The following is a 22,045-nucleotide window of genomic DNA, read 5'->3' as shown; positions in this document are numbered from 1 at the left end:
GGGATGCTTTTTCCCTCTGTCACTCTTCCATTACTGAGTATGTTGTCTTACCATCTAGATTTTCCTCTTTCTGCCCATCTTCCTCCCATTTTCTAGTTTCATTGTACCTTCTTTGAGAGGACAATTTTCACCCTTATTTTCTTTTTCTAATTTTTATTTATTTTTATTATTATTAGTTAATTAAAAATTTCCACCTCCTCCCATCCTCCCATTTCCTTCCCGCTCCCCCCTCCCCTTTCCCCTCCTTCTCCAGTCCAAAGAGCAGTTGGGTTCCCTGCCCTGTGGGAAGTCCAAGGTCCTCCCCTCTCCATCTAGGTCTAGGAAGGTGAGCATCCAAACAGACTAGGCTCCCACAAAGCCAGTACATGCAATAGGATCAAAACCCAGTGCCATTGTCCTTGGCTTCTCAGTCAGCCCTCCTTGTCAGCCACATTCAGGGAGTCCGGTTTGATCACATGCTTCATCATCCAGCTGGCCTTAGTGAGCTCCCATTAGATCAGCCCCACTGTCTCAGTCCTTCCAAAAGTCTTACCTGAGTACTAACTTAAAAATATAAGCTGGATACAGCCAAGGATCTTTTCATCCCAATAACCTTCCATACCTATCTTTCACAGTCACTATGTGCAGTCCCTAGAGTACCAATGGATCTTGTATCCTGCCACATTACTAAAGGTGTTTATCAGCTGTAGGAGTTCTTTGGTAGAGTTTTTGGGGTCGCTTATGTATACTATCATATCATCTGCAAATAACAAAAGCTTAACTTCTTCCTTTCCAATACAAATCCCCTTGATCCCCTTATTTGTCTTATTGCTATTGCTAGAACTTCAAGCACTATATTGAAGAGGTATGGAGAGAGTGGACATCCTTGTGTTCCTGATTTTAGTGGGATGTCTTTGAGTTTTTCTCCATTTAATTTAATGTTAGCTACCCTCAGCCCATTTCCTCATCTTTAATGTGAAGAGGATTCTCTTCATAAAAAGTTTCAAATATTTTCTATAGATTAGCTCCTATAGGTTCACCTCAAATTCTTTTGTTAAATCTCAGCTTCTGGGCATTGTTACAAGAATCACTGGGTGATTCTGATAGTAATTCTTTGGATTGGATCCTATTGTATTGAATGCAGAACTTTGGTTATTTCCAATTCAGTGGTGTGGGGGTTGGGTGAGAAGAAAGTTATGTCTTTAGGGTGTTATCTAAGTATCGAGGGTGAATGAAAAGGGGAATTTAAAAATATTGCTGGTATGGCATCATGGAACCTCCAATTGCAGGTCTCTGCTATCCATTTTAAGTCTAAAATGTAACAAGAGATGCTTACTATTTTTCCTTAACTCTATAGTTGAGCTCCATACTTTCCATCTTCTAAGACAGGAATCTTTTAAAGTATATTAAGCTTTTTGATTAATATGGATTGAGCTTTGAGCTACAGCCACTGCTGAGGGACAGGTGTGTCAGAAACCATGCAAAGCTTCTTCAGGCTTTGCCAGTAAGAATGCTTTCTTTGTAGCACACAGACTCAGGATGCATGATTCCCCTCCCTTTGCAATTGCTTTGTGTTCTTTTCGGGGAAACCAGTTGTCATGAGTGAGACCTTGGAGGGTCTGCATTCCTCAAGCTCTGATGGAAGGAGAGGAACTCTCTTACCCACATTAAGGACCCCGCCATCAGCCAAAGTACTCCCCAGTTATCAGTATGTGTCATTTAAAAAGAGAAGGAGTGAAAAAAAAGATATTTTAAAAGAGAATGTATATTTCAATCCCATCTGGAGCCATCATTGGAAAGAGAACCAAAGTGAAATTTTTAAGCCTAGTAGCCACATTTCCCAAGATAACATGACAGAACTTTGTGAAAGGGGAAAAATGCAAATTGCAATGTCATCCCTCCATTTGCCTTGGCTGCTCTTAGCTGCAGTGAATGAGAAAAAACAGGGCTAAGATGCTCTTAAATCGGGACTGAGAACATGGGAGAACATCAGCTGTGGGGCCCTCACTTCTGCACATAAATATTTTGGTCATAATTCTTTTGCTTAGAGAGATGAGAACTCTGGGGGAAAATGGAAAGACATAATCTCAGCTTGGGGAGAGTCACAGTCTCTGGGGCCAAGCTAGAAGAAGAGAGAGAAAAAAAGAGGGACAAGGTAAAGTGACAGAGATTCCTATGCTAAGGGACCTTGTAGGAGAATGGAAAACAACTGTTTTGCATAAGCATCAAAATAAATCATTAAGCATAATAGTAGAAATGATCATAGAGGACCCATGGTCAAGAGTTTCCACCAATATTACTAGAGTCAGATCTAGGTCAACACCAGAAAACTAAGGGCTGAAGAGATATTGTCAAACCCATGAAAGACAAGGAGAGTAAGACTGACCATTGCTTCTAGTCCACAGGAAGCAGGCACTACCAGTTCTCCAGGCCAGGAAGAACCACACATCAGCTCCCTTATTTGGTCAAACATCCCATTTGGGTCATACTTAGCAGAATTAGTACTCTCAGATGACAGGACCTTGTCTAAGGACTAATGGAGATCAAAAGTGAAATTCCTGTGGTGGGAATATAAATATAGAAAGAGAAGGCACAGAAATAAAGCAATTATAAAGTTGTTTTTTGTGTGTATGACTTTAGGGCTGACCACTTGATACTGGAAACCAATTTGAGGGCTCTTCCACAGGGAAGACTATTCCTTCTGTTTTCTGCATTCCTTAGTTGCCTACAAATCTTTGTCTAGGGTTGAAGCACCATGATCTTTCCCACTTCTCATGTAAACATGTCTATTGTCATCATGCTTGTTCAGATCTTGATTAGACAGCCATGTTGATGAGACTTCATGGATGTAGCCTTTTTGACTTTTCTACGAGACAAAAATGTCATAACAAACTTCCTGTTTCTCTGAATCTTACCATCTTTCCACCTCTTCTGCTATGATCCACAAGCCTTACGTGCAGGAATTGTACTGTAGATGGATTGCAGGTAGTATTGATATATTTAGGAATATATCAATATGTTTATAAATGCAACAAAAATTAAAGAAATAGAGGCCATTAAGTTGAGTGATAACAAAGTATTATGAAGGAAGTGTGTTGAGAGGATTGGAGGGAATAATGGGAAGGAGAAAAAGACTGCAATTGCATTTTAATTAAAAATATTAAAAGTATATAAATAGAATAATTCTCACTAGAATACATTTGAAAAGCTCAAAAATGAATGCATTACAATAAAGAAGACTGCAGAAATCAATATACAGGTGACCACATCCTAACTGCAATAAAAGTAATTAGGAATTCAGCCTGAGAATACATATACGAAGACAGATTTTTTTTAAATAGAAATACAAAGCATGGCACGTCAAGTTAAGGTAGGATCAATCTCCTCCCTTTGTATTAAGGTGGGGCAAGGACATCCAGTATGAGGAATAGGCTCCCAAAAGCCAGCCAAAGCATTAGAGACAGATCCTGCTCCCATTGCTAGGAGTTCCACAAGTAGACCAAGCTACATAACTGATGCACATATGTAGAGGGTCTAGGCTGATCCCATGTAGGCTCCTTGGCTGTTGGTCAGTTCAGGCAACCTATCCATTATTGCTAGAAGTCTTAGCTAGGGTCATCCTTGTAGATTTGGAGAAATTTCCCTTGTATCAGGTTTCTAGCTAACCCCAACTTGATATGCCACGTTTTTTTTTTTAACACCCATGGGAGGCCTTGCCCCTTTCTTAACAACAAAAGAGGAGGAATGAATTAGAGATCGGTGAGGGAGGGAATGGAAGGAGAAGACAGAGGGCAAGCTACCGTTGGAATGTAATATAATTGGATAAATTTAATAAAAAAGTTAATTGTAGGAAAACCAACCTACCAAAATTAAACCTATTTCATGAAAAAAAACTTGCAACTCTTTTCATTTAATATTTCAGACTACATTTAACTGTAAGCAACTGATAGGAACTATGAAGAATGAAAGTAAAAAAAAAGAGAGAACGTATGTGCTACAAATGTAAAAATAAAATAGAAGTGTCAGTAAGAATGGATGACTGTTAAAAATCCTAGGTAGGTATGATAGACATGAATAAAGGTAGTCCTAGAAATTGAAAACAACAAAAACAAATAAAAAATCATGAGGGGTTATTGGGGGTTTTGAGTTGTCCTAGGTAACCAATTTCCCCAGGGAAATGTCTGCGCTTTGGTTGAATTCAGTTCTCATCAAAGATGAATCTTACATAACAACCATTGCAAGCAATTTACTGTGACAACATCACACACAGCAAGATGAATAGCAAGAGCATGACAATGTCATGGTTCAGGGTTAGCCAGGAGGTGCACTGATTAGGAAGACTATTTTTTCTTATGCCTAAGTATGCTGGGGTACTTTGGCAGGTGTTTCTTTTATAAAGGGAACTTATGACATTCTTAGGGTGAGTTTGTTTTCTAATCTGTGCTGTGTTTGCCTTGTGGCCCGAAAATCCCTTTGCCCCTTTACAGAAAGATTGGTAGCAAAATATGAGGTAACAACAGCCCTACAAGACATTTGAATTGGCCTCATGTCCATCATTAATTTTAGATTTCTTCAAGATATACTACATTCTACATTCCAGTCTGCCAGCACTTGAAAACATACCCCAGTGGTCTGTCAAATATTAAGGAATAGATATTGGAGAGTGAGGACAACTTCCTCCAAGGGCTGTGAATGAGAGTGTTAAATGTCCTGAAGATCAATCAGGAGAACAAATCAAGGGACAGACAGGCTTCTTGGGTTAGGCACCTTTGCTCTAGGTTTCTTAAGTATTTGACAAGAATCATCTACCCACCAACAACAGGAGGAAAATCTCAAGGAACAAAATCCTTCCAGAATGTCAAAGGAGAGCTAAGAATAATAGTATTATCTAAAACTATGACCCCCAACAGTCAGTAAAAGGGCAATGAAGACCTCAAAAGCTTTGAATGTCAACCGTAGCAGGTAGGGCATTTACTTTAGCATGGTTATTTTGGCCTCCAAGAGTTATCTTTTTGGGATATAAGAAACATCTACTTATGTCACATATTAAGGTCTCCCTAATGGTCACCACAATTGCCCCACCAGGCTTATATCAAGAGGAAGTAAAAGAGAAAGGGCCTGGAACACTGGCTACAGACATGTGAGGGAATTCAAGAAGGGGCAGGGTGACTCTGGGTTGGCTAAATAGGAATTTCTAGAAACAGGCCATTATGATCATTCATTTGGCTAGCCCAAATGTTGAGCTCTGGGTCCACTAAGAGAATGCTCAGGAAGTTATAGAGAAAGTTCCAATCTGAATTTGAGCATCCTCTAGGCCAGGGTATCATAATCTAGTGCTAGCAAGAGAGGAGTGGGTACCATGCACAGAACAATTTGGTGGGGGCTAAACTACATAACTGTCAGGGAGAGCAAAGCGGGTACATTATCTAGATGTGTAGTCAGAGGGCACGAGAGTTAAGCTCAGCTGTGGATACAAAACAGGCACCTGTGGTGAAGGAAGATGGTTAACAGGCAATAAGCAATTGTGTGGGTTGAGACATGGTAGTTGGGAATAACAAGGGTAAAGCCATCTTGAAGGACTATTAGTTCTGTGGACCCTTAGTACCCATGAGAGTAAGTTACAGGAAAGAGCCAGTCTGGGTTCTCCTTAACCTCTGGTTTATATGAACTTCCCCCATTGTGGTACCAAGCATCAGAGGATAACCACAGTCTTCTAAAGTAGACCACCAGTCTTGGGTATTCCATTATAACAGTGGAAAACAGAACGTCACATGGGGTGTGGACCACTGGGAGAAGTACATGAAGACCTAGCAGGAAACTATGATTCTAATTCTTATTTTTTAGGTAAAGTTCAGCCTATTACAGCAAGTTTGAGAAAAATAAAGTTTTACCAATATAGGTCAGAAACCTTACTGAAAAACCACAGAAATTAAGAAGAATGATAATATTGTAAGAAACAACTTTGAAAAGCAGCAATAAGGCAGGGAGTTGGGAATTTTTACATTGTCATTCTACAACAATACTATAAATTAGTATAACCATCTTTCTAGAAAATAGAAGTACCTAATAAAGTTTAAATGAGCTTTTTCCACCTGGAAATTTTGCTACTTGCTCTCTGTTCTAGGGTTGAAAATCCTTTTCCTATAGCCATATGGAGCTTAGGTAGAAAGATGTTCACAGCCATATAGTATTGAAAAATTAGAGAGAGTTAGAAAGCTGTATGCCCAAATGCTAATATATTCTTTAACAGGAAAATCTGATCTACTTAAAATGAATTTGACAATAGTTATACTATGCTAGCATATATGCCTTTGCAATATAAATGCCGAATGAAAAAGTCACAAAATGATACACAGATAAAGCATTATTTAATTTTAAAAGTGCATGTTGGGGCTGGGGAGATGGCACTGTATGTGTAATGTTCACTGCACAAGTGTGGGTCTCTGTGTTTGGGCCTCCAGCACTCAAGAGAAAGCCAGGTGTGGTGGTGTGTTTCTGTAATCCCTGTGCTGGGAGGTGGAGACAGGAGGATGCCATGGCTCACTGGCCAGCCAGGTTAGCCAAAATGTCGAGCTCTGGGTTCACTAAGAGACTGTCAAGAAAGAGGGAAGAGAAGTAGTTAAGAAAGACATTCTAACATGAACCTTTGACCCTACACCTGTCTGCACTGGCAGGTGTACTCATACATGAATCTGCACAAATGCAGGCACCACACACAAAGAAAAGAAAAGATAGTTATTAAAATGTTAACAGTCTTGCAGGGTAGTGATGCACGCCTTTAATACCCAGCACTTGGGATACAGAGGCACGGGATCTGTGTGAGCTCAATGTCGATCTGGTCTACAAAGAAAGTTCCAGGACAGCCAGAGCTGTTACACAAGGAAACCCTGTCTTTGAAAACCAAAGAAGATGAAGAGGAGGAGGAGCAGAAGGAAATATTAATGATCTCTATATAGCAAAAATCACACAAATACTGATGGAAAGTGACAAACCTCATGCCAGACAGGGTCAAATCTGGGGGATAAGTACAGGGAAGAATACAGAGGAGCGACACTGACTAGTTTTTCCCAGAAATGTTTTACATTAAAAAAAAATAAGTTAATGCGACAAAGTCCATACTTGTTCACTATGATAAACAACCATATCTTTTATGTAATTTTTTTAACTGTCCTAAATATTTTAGAAATTTGAAGGCGCTTTGAAAGCAGATTGCTCCAAAGCTTTAGCACCTTGATGTTTTTACTGTAAAGGAACAGTGTCTTCCCAGAACACTTCCATCACCCTTAGTGGGAGCGAACCTTCCTGCGATAGGAAAAGGTGGAGGCAGCCAAGAGTGGGCAGGAGAGGTGCACAGGCAAGCATCCTAGGCTACCGGACAGGGCATCATCTCTGTGCGATCTAACGGAATGTCTGATGAGTATATAATAAACAGTCTCCTCTCCCTGAATGAGTGTCTTATTTTCTGAGATAAACGATATATATTTTTAGGGAAAATAGGGGATCTAGAGACTTTTGAACAACTAAGTGGCATTTTTGGTCCTGAGGAAATTCATGAATATTTTTTTATCTTCCTTTTTCTTCCTCCCCTTCTTCTTTTCTTGCCTGTTCCACCTTCATTTTGCTCACTTCACATATGGCATTTCGAAAAAGGTACCATGGATCTTGAAAATATTTTGCAATGTCTGTGATAGTCATAATTCCAAGACCAATAGGTCTTTTCTTCCTGTGTTTTCTGTCATAATACATAAACAAGATAAAAATAGCTCTACTCTGACTTCTGTCTCGCTGATCAAGAATTTATAATACTAAACGACTTGTCTAACTCTGGAACAAAATTTGAATTAAAATGTATGCTTGCCATGATTGCAGTTTATATAACAACACCAAAAGTATTGCAAGCATCTACTAGACTTCGAAGGGTGGCCTTGAGGTTGGGAAAATAATTCCCTCACTCTACCTGGACAAGGGTGACTCTGTGTGTTCCCTCCTTGTCTAGAATTTCAGTTTCATTCAGGCATGGAAAATTCCTACAAATTATTGCAAATTATCTAACAGAGACAACAGAAACATTGCATAATTATATGTGAATTAATCATATGGAAAAACTGATGTTCAAATGTTGTTGGGGAAAGTCCATGAAGGAGATATGATTTTGACTGCACATTGCAGGATTGTCAGGCTTTCCAAATAGCTTATAAATCCAGGGATTTTACCTGGCAGTAGGATATTCCCTGCAAGCAAGATTCTGGAGCAAGTGGTAAATATAAAAAGAAAAGACTAAGTGATCATATACCCAATAGCTTTTCAGTCTTTACCCTAAACAACAACAATAAAAATCACTTGGTTACTTTGAAAATTCTGGTCTTGTTTCAGTATATTCAGGAACAGGCAAACATCCTACAATTTCTTGCAAGTTCCCAGGTGATCCATGATTCAATGACCCAACAATCGATTATCCAACATTGCTGGTCCATGGATTATATGGGATATAAGCAGAGAGAGACAATGAGTAAATACAAAAAGTCGGGAATAAGGACACAAGTAGGAAAGTCAGAAGAGGAGGGAATGGTTTGCAATTAGACATTGACGTCAATGCTAACTTAGCAGGTGAGCAGGGCATGGGGAGGTGCTATGCAGAGGGAGAAAGCAGGTGGCATTCTCTAAGGGATAAATTCTCTTTGTTTCTGGAGAACGATGTCACAACACGATACTAATGTTACCCAGTCTCTCATTTTTTAAAAACATAAATTCACTGTATTTTAACGTAGAATCTGCTGATTTATAAATCTTGAGTCTAACTTTTACATATACACAAATTTTCACATACATAAATAGTCAAGTATTGTGAGTCTAACAAACTGAATTTGCCTGTTAGAATTTCAACTATTTCGGATCTTTAAATAAGGTAAAGAGTCCTGAATCTGAACAGAAGTGGGTATCAAAAAGCCCCCTGGGAGGCCCTGTGGCTTATTGGGAGACAACCTGGGAAACAGAAATGCTGTGAGTTAAGAGTCTGACGCAAAGTGAGAGGCGGGGATCAGATCGATACATCAAGAGGGTCTCAAAAGGAGACTGTCTGTTTTGAGACAGTCTTTCTGTGTAGACCAGACTAGTTTCAGTCTCGGGTAGTCTTCCTTAGTTTCCCAATAATTTGGACTAAGGGTATGTGCCACCATGTCTGGCTCAACAAGCGTCTATGCAGATAAAAAATTAATGTCAAGAAGTATGGGGATAAGTCTGGTTGTAGAGGAAAGATGATTGAATACAAGTTGAAAATTTTGAATTATTATTAAAAAAACAACTAAAAGGTGCTTACTTGATAAAGTCACAGTTGCATTAGTTAAAATACGAAAATCTCTCAGGAAATGTAGCCATTCAGAAAGTGAAATTTTGCTGGTTGTTCTGTTACCAAAGCTGTCCCATCTGAGCAGATTAGGACTGTTAGGGAAAAATTTCAAGCCCATGGTAGAAGTTAGAGGTGGTGACCAGAACTCACCGGTCTCATTTGGCTTTTTCTTTTATTTTTTCTGGTGTAGAGTGCTATATGTAGTTGCTGAAGAGTGTTTTCGGGGTGTATGGGCCTTTGATCTTAGCTTTATGAAAGAGAATGAGGAAATCAAGCTGCCTTCTTAGAAGATGGTCTGGTCTTGGAACAAGCTTGTCTCTAATGGACTCGGGTGGAGGCAGAGGGGCAGAGAGAGCTGAGGCTTAGCGTAAGAACAGTAAACAGTACTAGGAGACTGGTTGGCCATAACTCAGGAGCATATGATAGCCAAGGGGCCCATGCTGTCTTCTTGTAAGTACGGCAGGAAGCATAAGGTTGTAAGGAAAAGTTTTGGGGCCATCTATGGGTTATCGTTAAAACAAAATACACAGTCGTCCCTATACACTGGCATTTTAAACTAAACTAGTGTCTACAGAATCTCTCAAGAGCTGTTTAGAAGGGTTCAGTCAAGGCTTTGCTTTATTTTGCTGTTTTATTGTTTGTCAAGACTACAGGGGCAGACTCTGTGAAAACTGTCAACATCAAAACACCTTTATTCTTTTTCCTTTAAAAAGATAACACAATGAAGATGCGGCAGAGTCTGGGCTTATTAAGACTCTCTTAGATTCACTGAAAGAGAAAGGATGCTGGGGAGCCAATGCCCAGCCCAGAGGATTCAGCTTGATGCTGGTGAATCATAGCGAGGGAAGCTGGATATTGTGCAGACCTAAAGAAAAGACCTCATCAAAACCCTAGCACACAGTCTCTCTCGGTAAATTTCCAATGCAACCCAGAGTTCTCAGACAGCAAACAGCACAAGAATAAGAAGCAGCAATACAGTAGATGACAACATTTATTGATTGTTTGGCAAGTTTCAGGTGATTTCATACCAAATTATTCAGGTTACAATGGTTGTAAATTTCACCACTTCCTTTTAGTGCCCTAAGACAGAAACCTGGTTTCCAGCTAAGCAAAGCAACAGATTTCATTAAGATTAAGATTCCCTTTGAGCCTCCTTGTGCTGTCCGCAGCAACTCAGCTGCCTTCCTCAAAAAGGCAGTTTTTCCTAAGCACATGAACCTGCACCCCTAGATTCACACGCTTAGAAGCTGCATTCAGGTTCATCTGAGCCACCTGTCTCATCGCTCCAGGAAGTCTTTTCTTCTAGGTCGATTTCCCACTTTTGGTTAGAAGATATGAATGCAGTTCCCATCCAAACACACGCAGCTAAAAGAGAAAGGTAATTCAATTAACAGAAAAGTATATCGTGAAGAAATGTCTCCAGCCTGCCTAGTTCTGCTTTCTAACAACACTCCGAGTACATTTGAGATGCCAAATGAGAGCAAAGACAGACATCCATGTGCACTCATTAATTTGAGCAAAGAAAATTGGTTCTAAGATATTCTGTTCAGAGGGAAATATGAAAAAATAATGGAAAATTTTCCAGGTTTCCAGTTTCCATGTTTATTAACTTCTTCTCCAAAGCCCTTAAAAACAACTATGTGGTGGTAACTAAACAACAGAGACATTTCCACAACCTCCCTCTCTCAGCTGCATCCAGCAAATGTTCTCATTATTTGAAGGGTGATTTCTGGGGCTCATTTCGTTTTTCACCTGATGTCTTGTCTTGATTCTTTGCAGGAAGCAGAATGTGCCTACGTCCTCTTCGTTGTTGCCATCTTTTGGGTCACAGAAGCCTTACCCCTGTCAGTCACAGCTCTACTGCCTGGCTTAATGTTTCCCATGTTTGGGATCATGTCTTCCACACATGTAAGTTCTCCTTCAAATGTCCTCAGAATTTGATTGCTTGTTGTGTGTGGTGACATCGTTTGAGAAATGTTGGCTTTAAAAGGAGCCATGATCCTGAGGTAAGGGCTCTTCATAAGTGCCCCCAAATTATCTAAGTGCTCCCTCTTTGAGATTCTGCATGCTTGTCTACTTTTGGGGGCAAACAGGGCAGAACTTGAGTCATGAGTGTCTGTAAAAGAAACTATGCCCATCTTCTCTTGCTGACACTTTTATCTTGTGCCTTTTTCCCAACAAAAGGGGATTCATTAACATCCTGAATCATCTCAGACTAGTCCACAGAATTTGAACTGACAGCACACACACAAAAGGAGGAAACACTTTCTGCTTATAATGAAGAAAAACCTTCCCTGTCTTCTTTTCTGGAAACCTGGTATTTCAGAAGATGAAGCCAAATTAACTTTCATGTGTATCTCTATTTTGTTCTTGCTGGGAGGAGTTTATTCATGCTGAGAGCTGCTTTTTTTTTTTTTACCTTTATGTAGTCTAAGGGTGTCCAGCTAAAGGAAATAGATTCAGTTTTCGTTTAATACACAAAACACCCTGAAAGCAAAGCACTTATCTCCATTTAGTCTCTAGTTAGCAGACAGTTGCCTAACTTAGAGTACCAACATTCATTGGAAGGAGTTCAAGTTCAACCCAGTCAGCACCATCCACCTTTTCTTCCATCTTCTGCTTTGGTCCAATGCTATTGTCTGGATACTCACATGTCTTTAATGTGGACAGTCTTAGTTAAGTTCTTCCTGTGAGACAAGTTGTTCCTACTTCATTTTCACATTGTTCTTCCCCATGTTGGATCCAAAATCATTTTGTACTTATGACCCTGTTTGTTCTCTTTTCATACTGGTTTTCTACATTCATCCTGACTTTGCTTCCCTTCTTTCTTATTCTGATTGGTTTGGAGGTGAGTGTGCCAAGGGTTATCCTTCAATTTCTCTTACTTCTAGGCTGAGGTTATGCTTCTGAGGAATATGAGACCCAAAATCTAAGTTTCTAAAATGGCCTAACATGCTGATGGGTGGGTAAGACCAATCAGGCACAGAAAACATGATGTGGGAGATAATTGTTGTTGTACCACTGTGTCTGGCAGTACATGTTCAGAAATCTTTATTCTTAAAGGTGACATCATCACCAAACCTAGGGTCTGAGAGGTGGAAAGAGACCTGAGACAACTCTCACCTAGGGCAGGCATCTCCTCCATTTATGTCCTACATATGACAATACTCCATGTCTTTTTGATTGTAGGTTTTCAGTAACTCACAGAGGGGGCAGTTTTGATTTCCAAAAATTCAGTTTTATTTAAACCAAGTCTGATGTTCAATTACATTGAGCCATACAACTTTTACCTCACAACTGTTCTGCAAATACAAATCATCTTTCTTTTGCACACAACATTTTTTGGATGTTACAATTAATGTAATCCCTACCTCCAGTCTTTATGATCTCTAGACCATAAGTCCTCTCTTCAAACCTAACACTTCCAACGCTATCACTCCAACCATCCTATCTTCTTTTCTCATCCTAGAACTATCTCTGGTTTGTCAACATTACTGAAAATTAGATCAGTTAATTAATTAGCTATTTTTTTTTTGTTGCTGTGGTAAAGAATGCTGGCATGAGCAAATTAAGGAAGGGATAATGTACTTTGGCTCACAGTTTTGGTGTAGAGTCAATCATTCTGGGGAAATGTTGACAGCAGGAATTTAACATAGCTGGTAATATTATATCTGTAGTCAGGAAGTAGAGATAAATGGATGCTAGTGTTCAGCACAATTTCTCCTTTGCATTCCGTCCAGGATAGAAGTCCATAGAGTGGTGTAGCTTTTCTGCCTCCTTGAGCTCAATCTAGATAATCCATCTCATGTATGCCTAGAGGCTGATCTAATCTAGAAAATTCCTTATTGGAATCTCCAAAGGCTTGTACACCAGACGAATCTAGATCTCATCAAATTGACAATATTATGGTAAATATTAAATGTGCTACAAAGTAACTACTCAATAAATAATTAATGTAGCTAGTAGACTGACAAAAGCAGACCATTTTAGAAATAGCTGGAGTATTGCAAAAGCAAATAAGTGAACCATTTATACTCTGGTCTGATGTGTTTCAGTCTTTTGAAATGCATACAGCACAGGACCTCTTTGAGTCCCTTTGCCTAGTGAGTGGAATGGGAGCTTACAGGAAGTCAAAGACCTTAGGACTTTTAGTGGTGATATATAAATGGCAACTGTAATTTTGTTTTCTGGCCACCCAGACCCAAATATCCCATAAAACTATGTTAATTAAAGCACTGTTTGGCCAATGACTCAGGCATATTCCTAGCTAGCTTGTACATCTAAAATTAACCCATTTGTATTAATCTGTATATTATCACAAGGTTGTGGCTTACTGGTAAGGCTCTGGCATCATTTTCCTTCGGCAACTATATGGCATCTTTCTGACTTCACCTTCTTTCCCCCCTGCATTCATTTAGTTTTGCTGCCTAAACCAATTCTGCCATACTATAGGCCAATGCTGCTTCTTTATTAACCAATGGTTTATAGCACACAAAGGGGAATCCCATATCATCTTCCCTTTTCTGTGTAAATAAAAAGGAAGGTTTAAAATTTAACATAGTATAATTACATGTAATAAGACAGGTATCAAGCAAGAATTACAGTTACAATATTTTTGTGAGTCTACTGTTTTATATTTAATTTATCTTTTATCATAACTAAGGAAAACTATAACTATCTGTCTTCAACTCCATCGAAGATCCCAGAAAGATATACTATTACCTAAGTAAATAGGAAATGCATTGTAAGCAACTTCAAAACTCTAGAATTGACAAAGATATCTTGCTACCTGGACAGATACCCAAAGTTCTTCTGTAATGTTGCGGGTATCCATCTTCAGCCTACAGGCCCATAGTTTCTAGCAGACTTTTCTCCACTAAGCAAGAAATTTGAAAGACTGCTTTGCGTCTATTGGCGGTTTGTCATTCACTTTCTTCTGTGTCCTGATAATGTCATTCAGACTGTTTCATGAAGCAGAAATCCTGAAAGACTATCTCACATTCTTTAGGCAAGTTCAGCAGTCATTTTTCTGTGGGTCCTGAATGTCCAGTTCATACAGCATATTACGCAGTTCAGGCAAGAGCAGTTTCTTGCACAAATGACTAACACACTCTATAGAGAGCTTCTTCGATTCCCATTATCCTCTTGAAATAATTGGTGCTGCCAGAAGCAGACATGTTTCACTGTCTAGAAAAGTCTAAGTTCTTGAAACCTTTCAAATGTCATATTCTGTTGGTCTTTGAAGTGTTGAAGATTATCTGTCTAACTTAAATGTCTATCTAGAAAACCTAACTAATGTGGACAAGTTTGAATATTATAGATGACTATCTATTAATCCATAATTTTAAATTATACATTGCATTTTAAATGAGCTGTATAAGCATAATACCTTAAATAAGAGTAGAAATACACATATAACAAAATTGACCTTAAATTTGTATTAATAAACCAAAGTCCATACTAATGTTAAATATTCATCTTGTGATCTTTTTTCCACAATGGACAATTAAACTTTAAAAAGTAAATGTCTGACTTGACATACATCCAAAGCTTGTATGGACACGGTTACAAATTTAGTAAAAAAAAGATGTGAGTTGAGTAGTTGATATGTATCCTAAGTATGTGTTTGATCTTTATCATGTATCTTAATTATTCCTTTTTATCATCTGTAAGTGAAATACGAAGTGATAAGTCAAGCTGTACAATTAAATAAAATATGTAAAATAATTTTCAAATGCTGATATAACTCCTATGAGTTTTTATATCAACAGTTTTGAGAGTGCTACCTGTCATTGTGCCCCATATTTTGAGTTTCAAATATCAAATCTATCATTGAGTAGATGAAGATCTTCATTCAACTGGAAAGCTCTAAGAATGTCCTTTATTGGCCACCATAGTTACAGTCTTACCTACTTTAAGGCCAGTGCTGGATATTCAAACCTTGCTATGCCTATTACTGTAATTGAAAGCTACCAACAACTATTGAATTTTTATACTGTTTGAATTATACCTAAATATCTAAATAGTTGTGTGTGATAAATTTGATCTTCTACAACAGATATTAGTATTGGTATTGTTGAAAATATGTTTATAAATAAAATACATAAGAAAAATCTATGCATATATAGATTTTATTTACTCAGTCATTCAATAAATATTTATGTGGTGGAGCCTGCCAGACACTTGGAAAACACTAATAAATAAAACTTGGGGAAAATTTTATAAATAAAAATAGAGAAAAATTACCTATTTTTAGGGGAATGAAGAGAGTAAATAATATATTTGATAAATAGATGAGTTGAATAGTTTACTAGAAATGTAATTGATAGGGCCTTAATGTTTAATGTGCTTGTTATGTAAACTCAAAGATGTAAGTGTGGAGCCCAGCACCCACACAAAAAGCCAGATGCAGCAGCATAAGCCTATAATGTCAACTCCAGGGAGGTAGGAGATAGGAGGTGCATGGTAGGAAGCCAATCTACACAATTTCTGAGCCAAAAATTCAGTGAGAGAACCTGTCTCTGAAAATAAGGTAGAGTGATAAATATACAGATATCCTCTTCTTGACTCCATATATGCAGGCTTAAGTACAGGCACTTGCATACATGGGTACACAAACATGGATACATCATGCACACACACATACTCACACACAAGAAATGCAATTGATAATACAGATACATGCAAAAAGTTAGTGAAGATCAGAAGGAGTAGCAATTTTAGTTAGCATTGTTTAATCTAATAGGAATTTGTTACCAAGGTAGAACAACCTCTGAACAGTTACTGGAGATAAGGAAGGTATGCATTTGCATATTGATAAATGCCTACTGAAGGGAGAAACACCCAGTACAAAGGCCTCAAGTCAGGCCAGTATACTATAGTAAAAGAAATAAATGTGATATCAACTATGGGGTCAGGGAGTCAAAATGGTAAGATTTGGGCTGGCCATGGTCAAAGAAGGTCACAGTAAGCTTTTACCAATTGAGGAAGTAGAAACTTAATGGAGAATTTTGAGCAAAAAAGGTAACACTTTTTTTAACCTGGCAATGATTTTCAAAGAATAATTTGAGCTGTTGTATTGAGAACTTAAGCAGAAAGGAGACAGGCAAGCTACTGCAAGTGAGGTGGAGACCATGGTAACTCAGAACAAAGCTGTCACACACACACACACACACACACACACACACACACACACACACACACACTGGCTATCTTGTTAATGAAATTTGAAAGAAAAGACAACTGACTTCCTCTATTTATTAAATATGACATACAATTGAAAGAAGAGATTCAAGGATACATCCTGGGTTTTTGATCTGTCAGGTAGAGAAATGGAATTGCATCCCATGACAGTGGAGTCATTATGGGAGAAGCAGGTTGGCTGTGGAGAGGACTGAAATTTGGGATTCAGTGCTGGATGTTTACATGCAAAATGCCTATTGGGTACCTAAGTGAAGATGTTGAAAATAGATGTGGATACAGCTCAAAAGTTCAGGGTTCATGAGACATGGGCTCATCTGGAGATATTAGTTACCTGACAGTCATCTGCATATAGATGTTTTTTAAAGTCTCTGACATGAGATCATGTAGGGGAGTAAGGACAGAGAAGTGAAGCAGAGTCGTGGAAAACCAGAAGGGCTGCAAGTGAAGGAAATGCTTCAAGGATGAAGCAGTGACAAGGCTGTCAAATTTGCTGCTAAGTCAGTAAATATGAAGACCAGAAAATTTATCATTGTGTTTAGAAAACAGAAGAAATAAATATTTAAAGATGAACTATATAATCATATTAATTTTAACCAACAAAGCACATTTTTAAGAAGCATTCTTATTTAGCTCACAGTCAATGTGAAGAACTACTTTTTATGACTTTTTATTGATTTGTGCAAGGGTTGCTCAGCTGATAAATTATATGCTTAGGCAGGAACCCAGGTGTTCTGATTGAAAAATTCCATATTTTTAGATGAAATCCTATTTGCTGGCAGCAATGCAGCTATCTTGATCTTGTAAGTAGACTTTAAATCTCATGAATTTTACTTGACATATCCATTTTTCTCGCCAAATAGTTGTATTTATCAGTGTCATTTCTAAAGCACCAAAACTTCCTTCATTTATCTATCATCTATCTATCTATCTATCTATCTATCTATCTATCTATCTATCTATCATCTATCTATCTGATCATGTATCCAATGCTAGCCTCAACAATTACTATGTAACCAAGGATGACCTGAACCTTTTTCTTATCCTCCTACATTTACCTTCTGAGTACAAGTCTGAGATTATAGACATGCACCAGGCTATGGTTTACTTGATGCTGATATTAAAACCCAAGACTTTGTGTATTCCTAGGCATCTGTGTATGCTAGGAAGTACTCTACCAGAAGATGAGCCACATCCTGATTCCTTCAGAGCAATTTTTTTTTGCTACTATTTCCTGGACAGTTAATCTGTACACAATGCTCTTTCTTAAGTCTATCTGATCCTTATGAAAAACTAGAACCTAGGCTCTACATGAGCAAACAAAGAATATGGACCTCCTTCTTCAAGTTTAATCTCTAAATTTGTTTACAAATTAGATCATACTTTGCTGGTAAAGGACTGGTAATCTATACACCTGAGGGCAGATCCATCTTGGCACCTAATTTTCAAACTGAAGTTTGAAAACGTTGGCCATTTATTTGTATATTATCATTGGCTCTTGCATGTCACCCACAAAGTTGAATAATTGTATAAAGACCTTATAACACCAAAAATATAGAAAATTTACTATCTATCTTTTTAAAAGCATGATAGTCCCTCAAGAAACTAAATTGGTTACAAGAATATCTTGCTGCACATGGTGATGCATACAATCAGCACCGGCACTCCAGAGGCAGAGCCAGGTGGATAATTGTGAGTTTGAGGTCAGACTGGTATACACACAGAATGCCAGGACAGCCAGGGCTACATACAGACCCTTCTCAGGGTCCCCTCATAACCATAAAAAGAATATCTTACAGTCTTGAACTTATTCTGGTACTTAATCACTTATTAATGCAGTATTTTGCCCCTCATTTTCAGGGCATATATTTCAAGATGCCCAGAAATTGCCCCCAAACTGTTAGCAGAACTGAACCCCACATGGACTATGAATTTTTCTCATGTGATCTTCAGTGCTCTCACGTAGTTCCAGAGTTAATCTGGCCTTTTTTTATTTTATTTTTATTTATTTATTTATTAAAGATTTCTGTCTCTTCCCCGCCACCGCCTCCCATTTTCCTCCCCCTCCCTGTCAGCCCAAAGATCAATCAGGGTCCCTGCCCTGTGGGAAGTCCAAGGACCACCCACCTCGTATTTTATATCCTGCTGTCTTCTTTTGCTTGAGATCCATTGGTAATTAAAATAAGAATTACTTAATATAAGTACTTTGGTACCATAGTTATCAGTCTGATAACCAAAAGGGTTACTAATAACTAACTTAGAGGTTCTATACCACATGAAATACACGAGAGATTAGGTAGGGTGACATGCTGGTACGGATAAAGAAAGATAGTGTGAGATTTTATTATGTAACTATGAGCAGAATATAATTTTAAATTTACAATTTTTTTTCATTCGGCTTCTAAAACAAAATAACAATAGTCTCTTATCTGGGAACTTACAAACATTTGAAATTTAATTGCTAATGGTTCTGAAGGCTGAGAACTAAAAGATCAAAATACCAGTAGAGTGTCTGGATAGATGGTTTAGCAGCAAAGAGCATTTGTTGCTCTTGTAGAGGATCAGAGTATGGTTCCGTGAACTGGCATTGGCTAACTCACAATCGCCTATAAATCCTGTCCTAGGGGATCCAATATCCTCTTCCAGCTTCCATAGGATTTACACACACACACACACACACACACACACACACACACACACACAAAGTAAAAGCATCAATAGATTTGGTGTCTGTTAAGTCTTAACTAGAAAGCCCTGTAGATGTTGCCTTGATGTTTTACTTGCTGTGAAGGAGCAAGAAGCTCATGCTATCCTTTCATAAGAAAGAAGAGCCAATATTATGTTCATTTTACAGTTTAATATATACAGTTTTGGAAACAACAGTATTATGCCAGAGCAGTCATGGAGTTATTTCGATAAGCCAAACTCAAAAAGAGGTTAGAGTACATTTTAAAATTCGAGTATCAGGTCTTGCAGGATGACTTCCCATATTTCTGGAAAAAGGCGGTCACTTACTCTGGAAGTTAATTATGCCTTGAAGAAGTATCCCACATATACCCCTGACACTGTCTTGCCTTCTCGGCTAACTTGTTTCTTTTCATTTAATAACTTACAAGATTCTTGAACCTAGGGACTTGATAATTTAAAAAAATCTATTAAACATAAACCATATGTGCTATGTACATACTAAGTTCAAAACTACCTGATCAATATAATTCATTCTATCTTCAAAATTATCTGGTCTAGTGAAAGGGAGATTAAGTGAAAAAAATCAATATAATAGGCACTGATTTTTGTAATAACATGGAGAAATACCATGCAGTCCAACTTAGGGTCCCAGAGAAGGAATCTTTGGAGATTTACCATCCATTTTAATCCATGAAAGAAAATTAGGAGTTTGGAAGAAATGCAGAAAGGCTATTCCATCTTAAATTGGAAGCAAATACTAAATTATTTTTGTGTTTGGGGAAATCTATAAACAGAAAGCAGTTGGATGAGGTGGTCAAAGATTGAACTGGGGCGATGAGGTGAAACTCATCTTGTTAAGTATGACAAGCAGATAATAAAGGTTTTGCTCTCAGATACCACAGAATGAACTGAAAGGGCACAGAAAGGTCAATAATGTGACTAGATTCACACTATGAAAAAGCGAGTAATGGTGGTTTAGAGTGGGTTATAAAAAGAAAGATGGGGACCTTAATTAAGGTAATTATTTGTGCCTAGAGAAGACTCAATGCGTTTATAAATATAGAAAATATACAAGGAACAGGACACATATATCACAAATGAAAAGGGAATCACAGATAACTCTGGAATTTGACTTAGGCAACAGACTGGATGTCGTTTCATTCTTCCTGAGACAGGGAATAAGAGGAAGACATCGTAGGATATTTGGGTTGAGAACATGGGTGTCATTTTGAGTTATTGTGCTTTTAGATGTTTGTGGAAATGAAAGTGTCCATTGGTTTCATATTCTGGAGCCTGGACTTCTCTATCAGGATACAAAGAGCATAGGGCTGTACTCACTACTCATTCAGCAAGTATAAAGTTTATTTCTTCTATATTAGATAGTGTGTATGTTAGTCATGCAGAGATAGAAATTATCTCTCTAGAATTGTCCATTAGATATATGAAACAACAAGAGCGCACACGGAACTTTCCAGAGTAAATGTAATTGTGAGAACAGATTTAAAACATTTCAAAGTAGGCAAGAAAAAAATTTCTCAAAGAGCAAGGAACAAGCTATTGAGGACAAAGGTTGTTCACAAGTATAGACACACTAGAAAATCAATATACTAAAACAGTTATTGCCAAGTAATGACATAGAGTTAGCTGGCTAGAAGGTTTAGAACAGAATAAACACATGTGGAAGGGTAGGAGCATAGAAATAATTTCCTTCCCTTCCTCTTTAATTTATTTAATACTATTTCCTGAGTTTCTGCTTTGTGTCAGGACATACGATGATCTAAAAACATCAAGTTTCTGAAGCCACACAACATGTGGTTTTGGGGGTAAGACAGGGAACATGGCATTAAGAAAGCAGTTGCAAGATACGGCAAAGAAAGGAAACACAATGGGTCAGAAAGATAGCAGAATCTACTTAAATCCCAGATGTTTCACCACTGAAGTTCTCATGGGGAAGAACCCATCAGACAGCTCCTTCATTTTGTCTCAGAGGAGAGCTTCTTCAGCTCCTCCAATGCTTGTCATTTCTTTATGTGGTGAAGTTGAATTCTTCTCTTCCAGTTTTTTTCAAAAAGATGTAATCAATTGTTGAGCTCTAGTTAACATATTGTGCTTTAGAATATTTGAACGTAGACCCTATTCTAATAGTTTTTGGTGGTCACCCTCTAACCTTCCTTCTTTCCACTCGCCATTCTAACTCCTACTGGCCAGCATTCTCCCTCAGTTTCCATCTATGAAAACTCACATATTTTGTCTCCCTGTGCTCGACTTAATTCCTTTAACCCACTTTCTGTGCACTCATGTGGCCAGACAAAGACTGCACACCCTCTGTTTCCTTAACACTTTAGGATGGATGGCAGATATATTTTAAGGGTTACAGTAATAAACAAAATAATATTAGTATACTTATTACCCAATTACTACCAAAAATAAATAGCAAACACTTAGAATACATTTAAAAAGTCATTGTTTCACAAACATTGTACAGGTTTCTGCTTGTCTGCTTCCAGTTTCAAGGGATAGTATCAGCTTTTTTTTTTTATTTTACTGAAGTCAGGCCGGTTATAAATGTTAATATAATTCAAAATAGCAAAATCACCACCAGAATTCATTTTCTTTTCTCTTTGTCTTCCATGGCATTAGAATAGTTTGGGTTTATCCCTCTCCTTCTATTTTGCCTGGCATTTGTGAGGATATTTTCTCGGCCAATCCCCTTTTTTCATCACAGCTTTGTGATTTGATTTTATAAAGCATTTCCTAATGTCAGTTCTCCTAAATTTCAGTTGCATGAGATGCTTCCTTCTAGAATGTTTCAAGTGAATTTTTTTAAAAGTA

At 38.0% G+C, this 22,045-nt stretch overlaps 1 protein-coding gene across 1 annotated transcript in view; it reads left to right on the top strand.

Annotated features, from left to right (window-relative positions):
- Positions 1-22,045, top strand: part of Slc13a1 (solute carrier family 13 member 1) — an 86,528-nt gene that overhangs the window by 5,552 nt on the left and 58,931 nt on the right. The window contains exon 2 of the mRNA XM_075953500.1: positions 11,105-11,233. Within this exon, the coding sequence (XP_075809615.1) occupies positions 11,105-11,233 (129 nt within the window). The remainder of the gene's footprint in view (positions 1-11,104; positions 11,234-22,045) is intronic.

Source organism: Microtus pennsylvanicus, chromosome 19 (assembly GCF_037038515.1).
Source record: "Microtus pennsylvanicus isolate mMicPen1 chromosome 19, mMicPen1.hap1, whole genome shotgun sequence".
In the NCBI taxonomy this organism is placed as follows: Eukaryota; Metazoa; Chordata; class Mammalia; order Rodentia; family Cricetidae; genus Microtus; species Microtus pennsylvanicus.
Note: the sequence above shows the minus strand (reverse complement) of the source record. Positions and strands in the feature narration are given on the sequence as shown.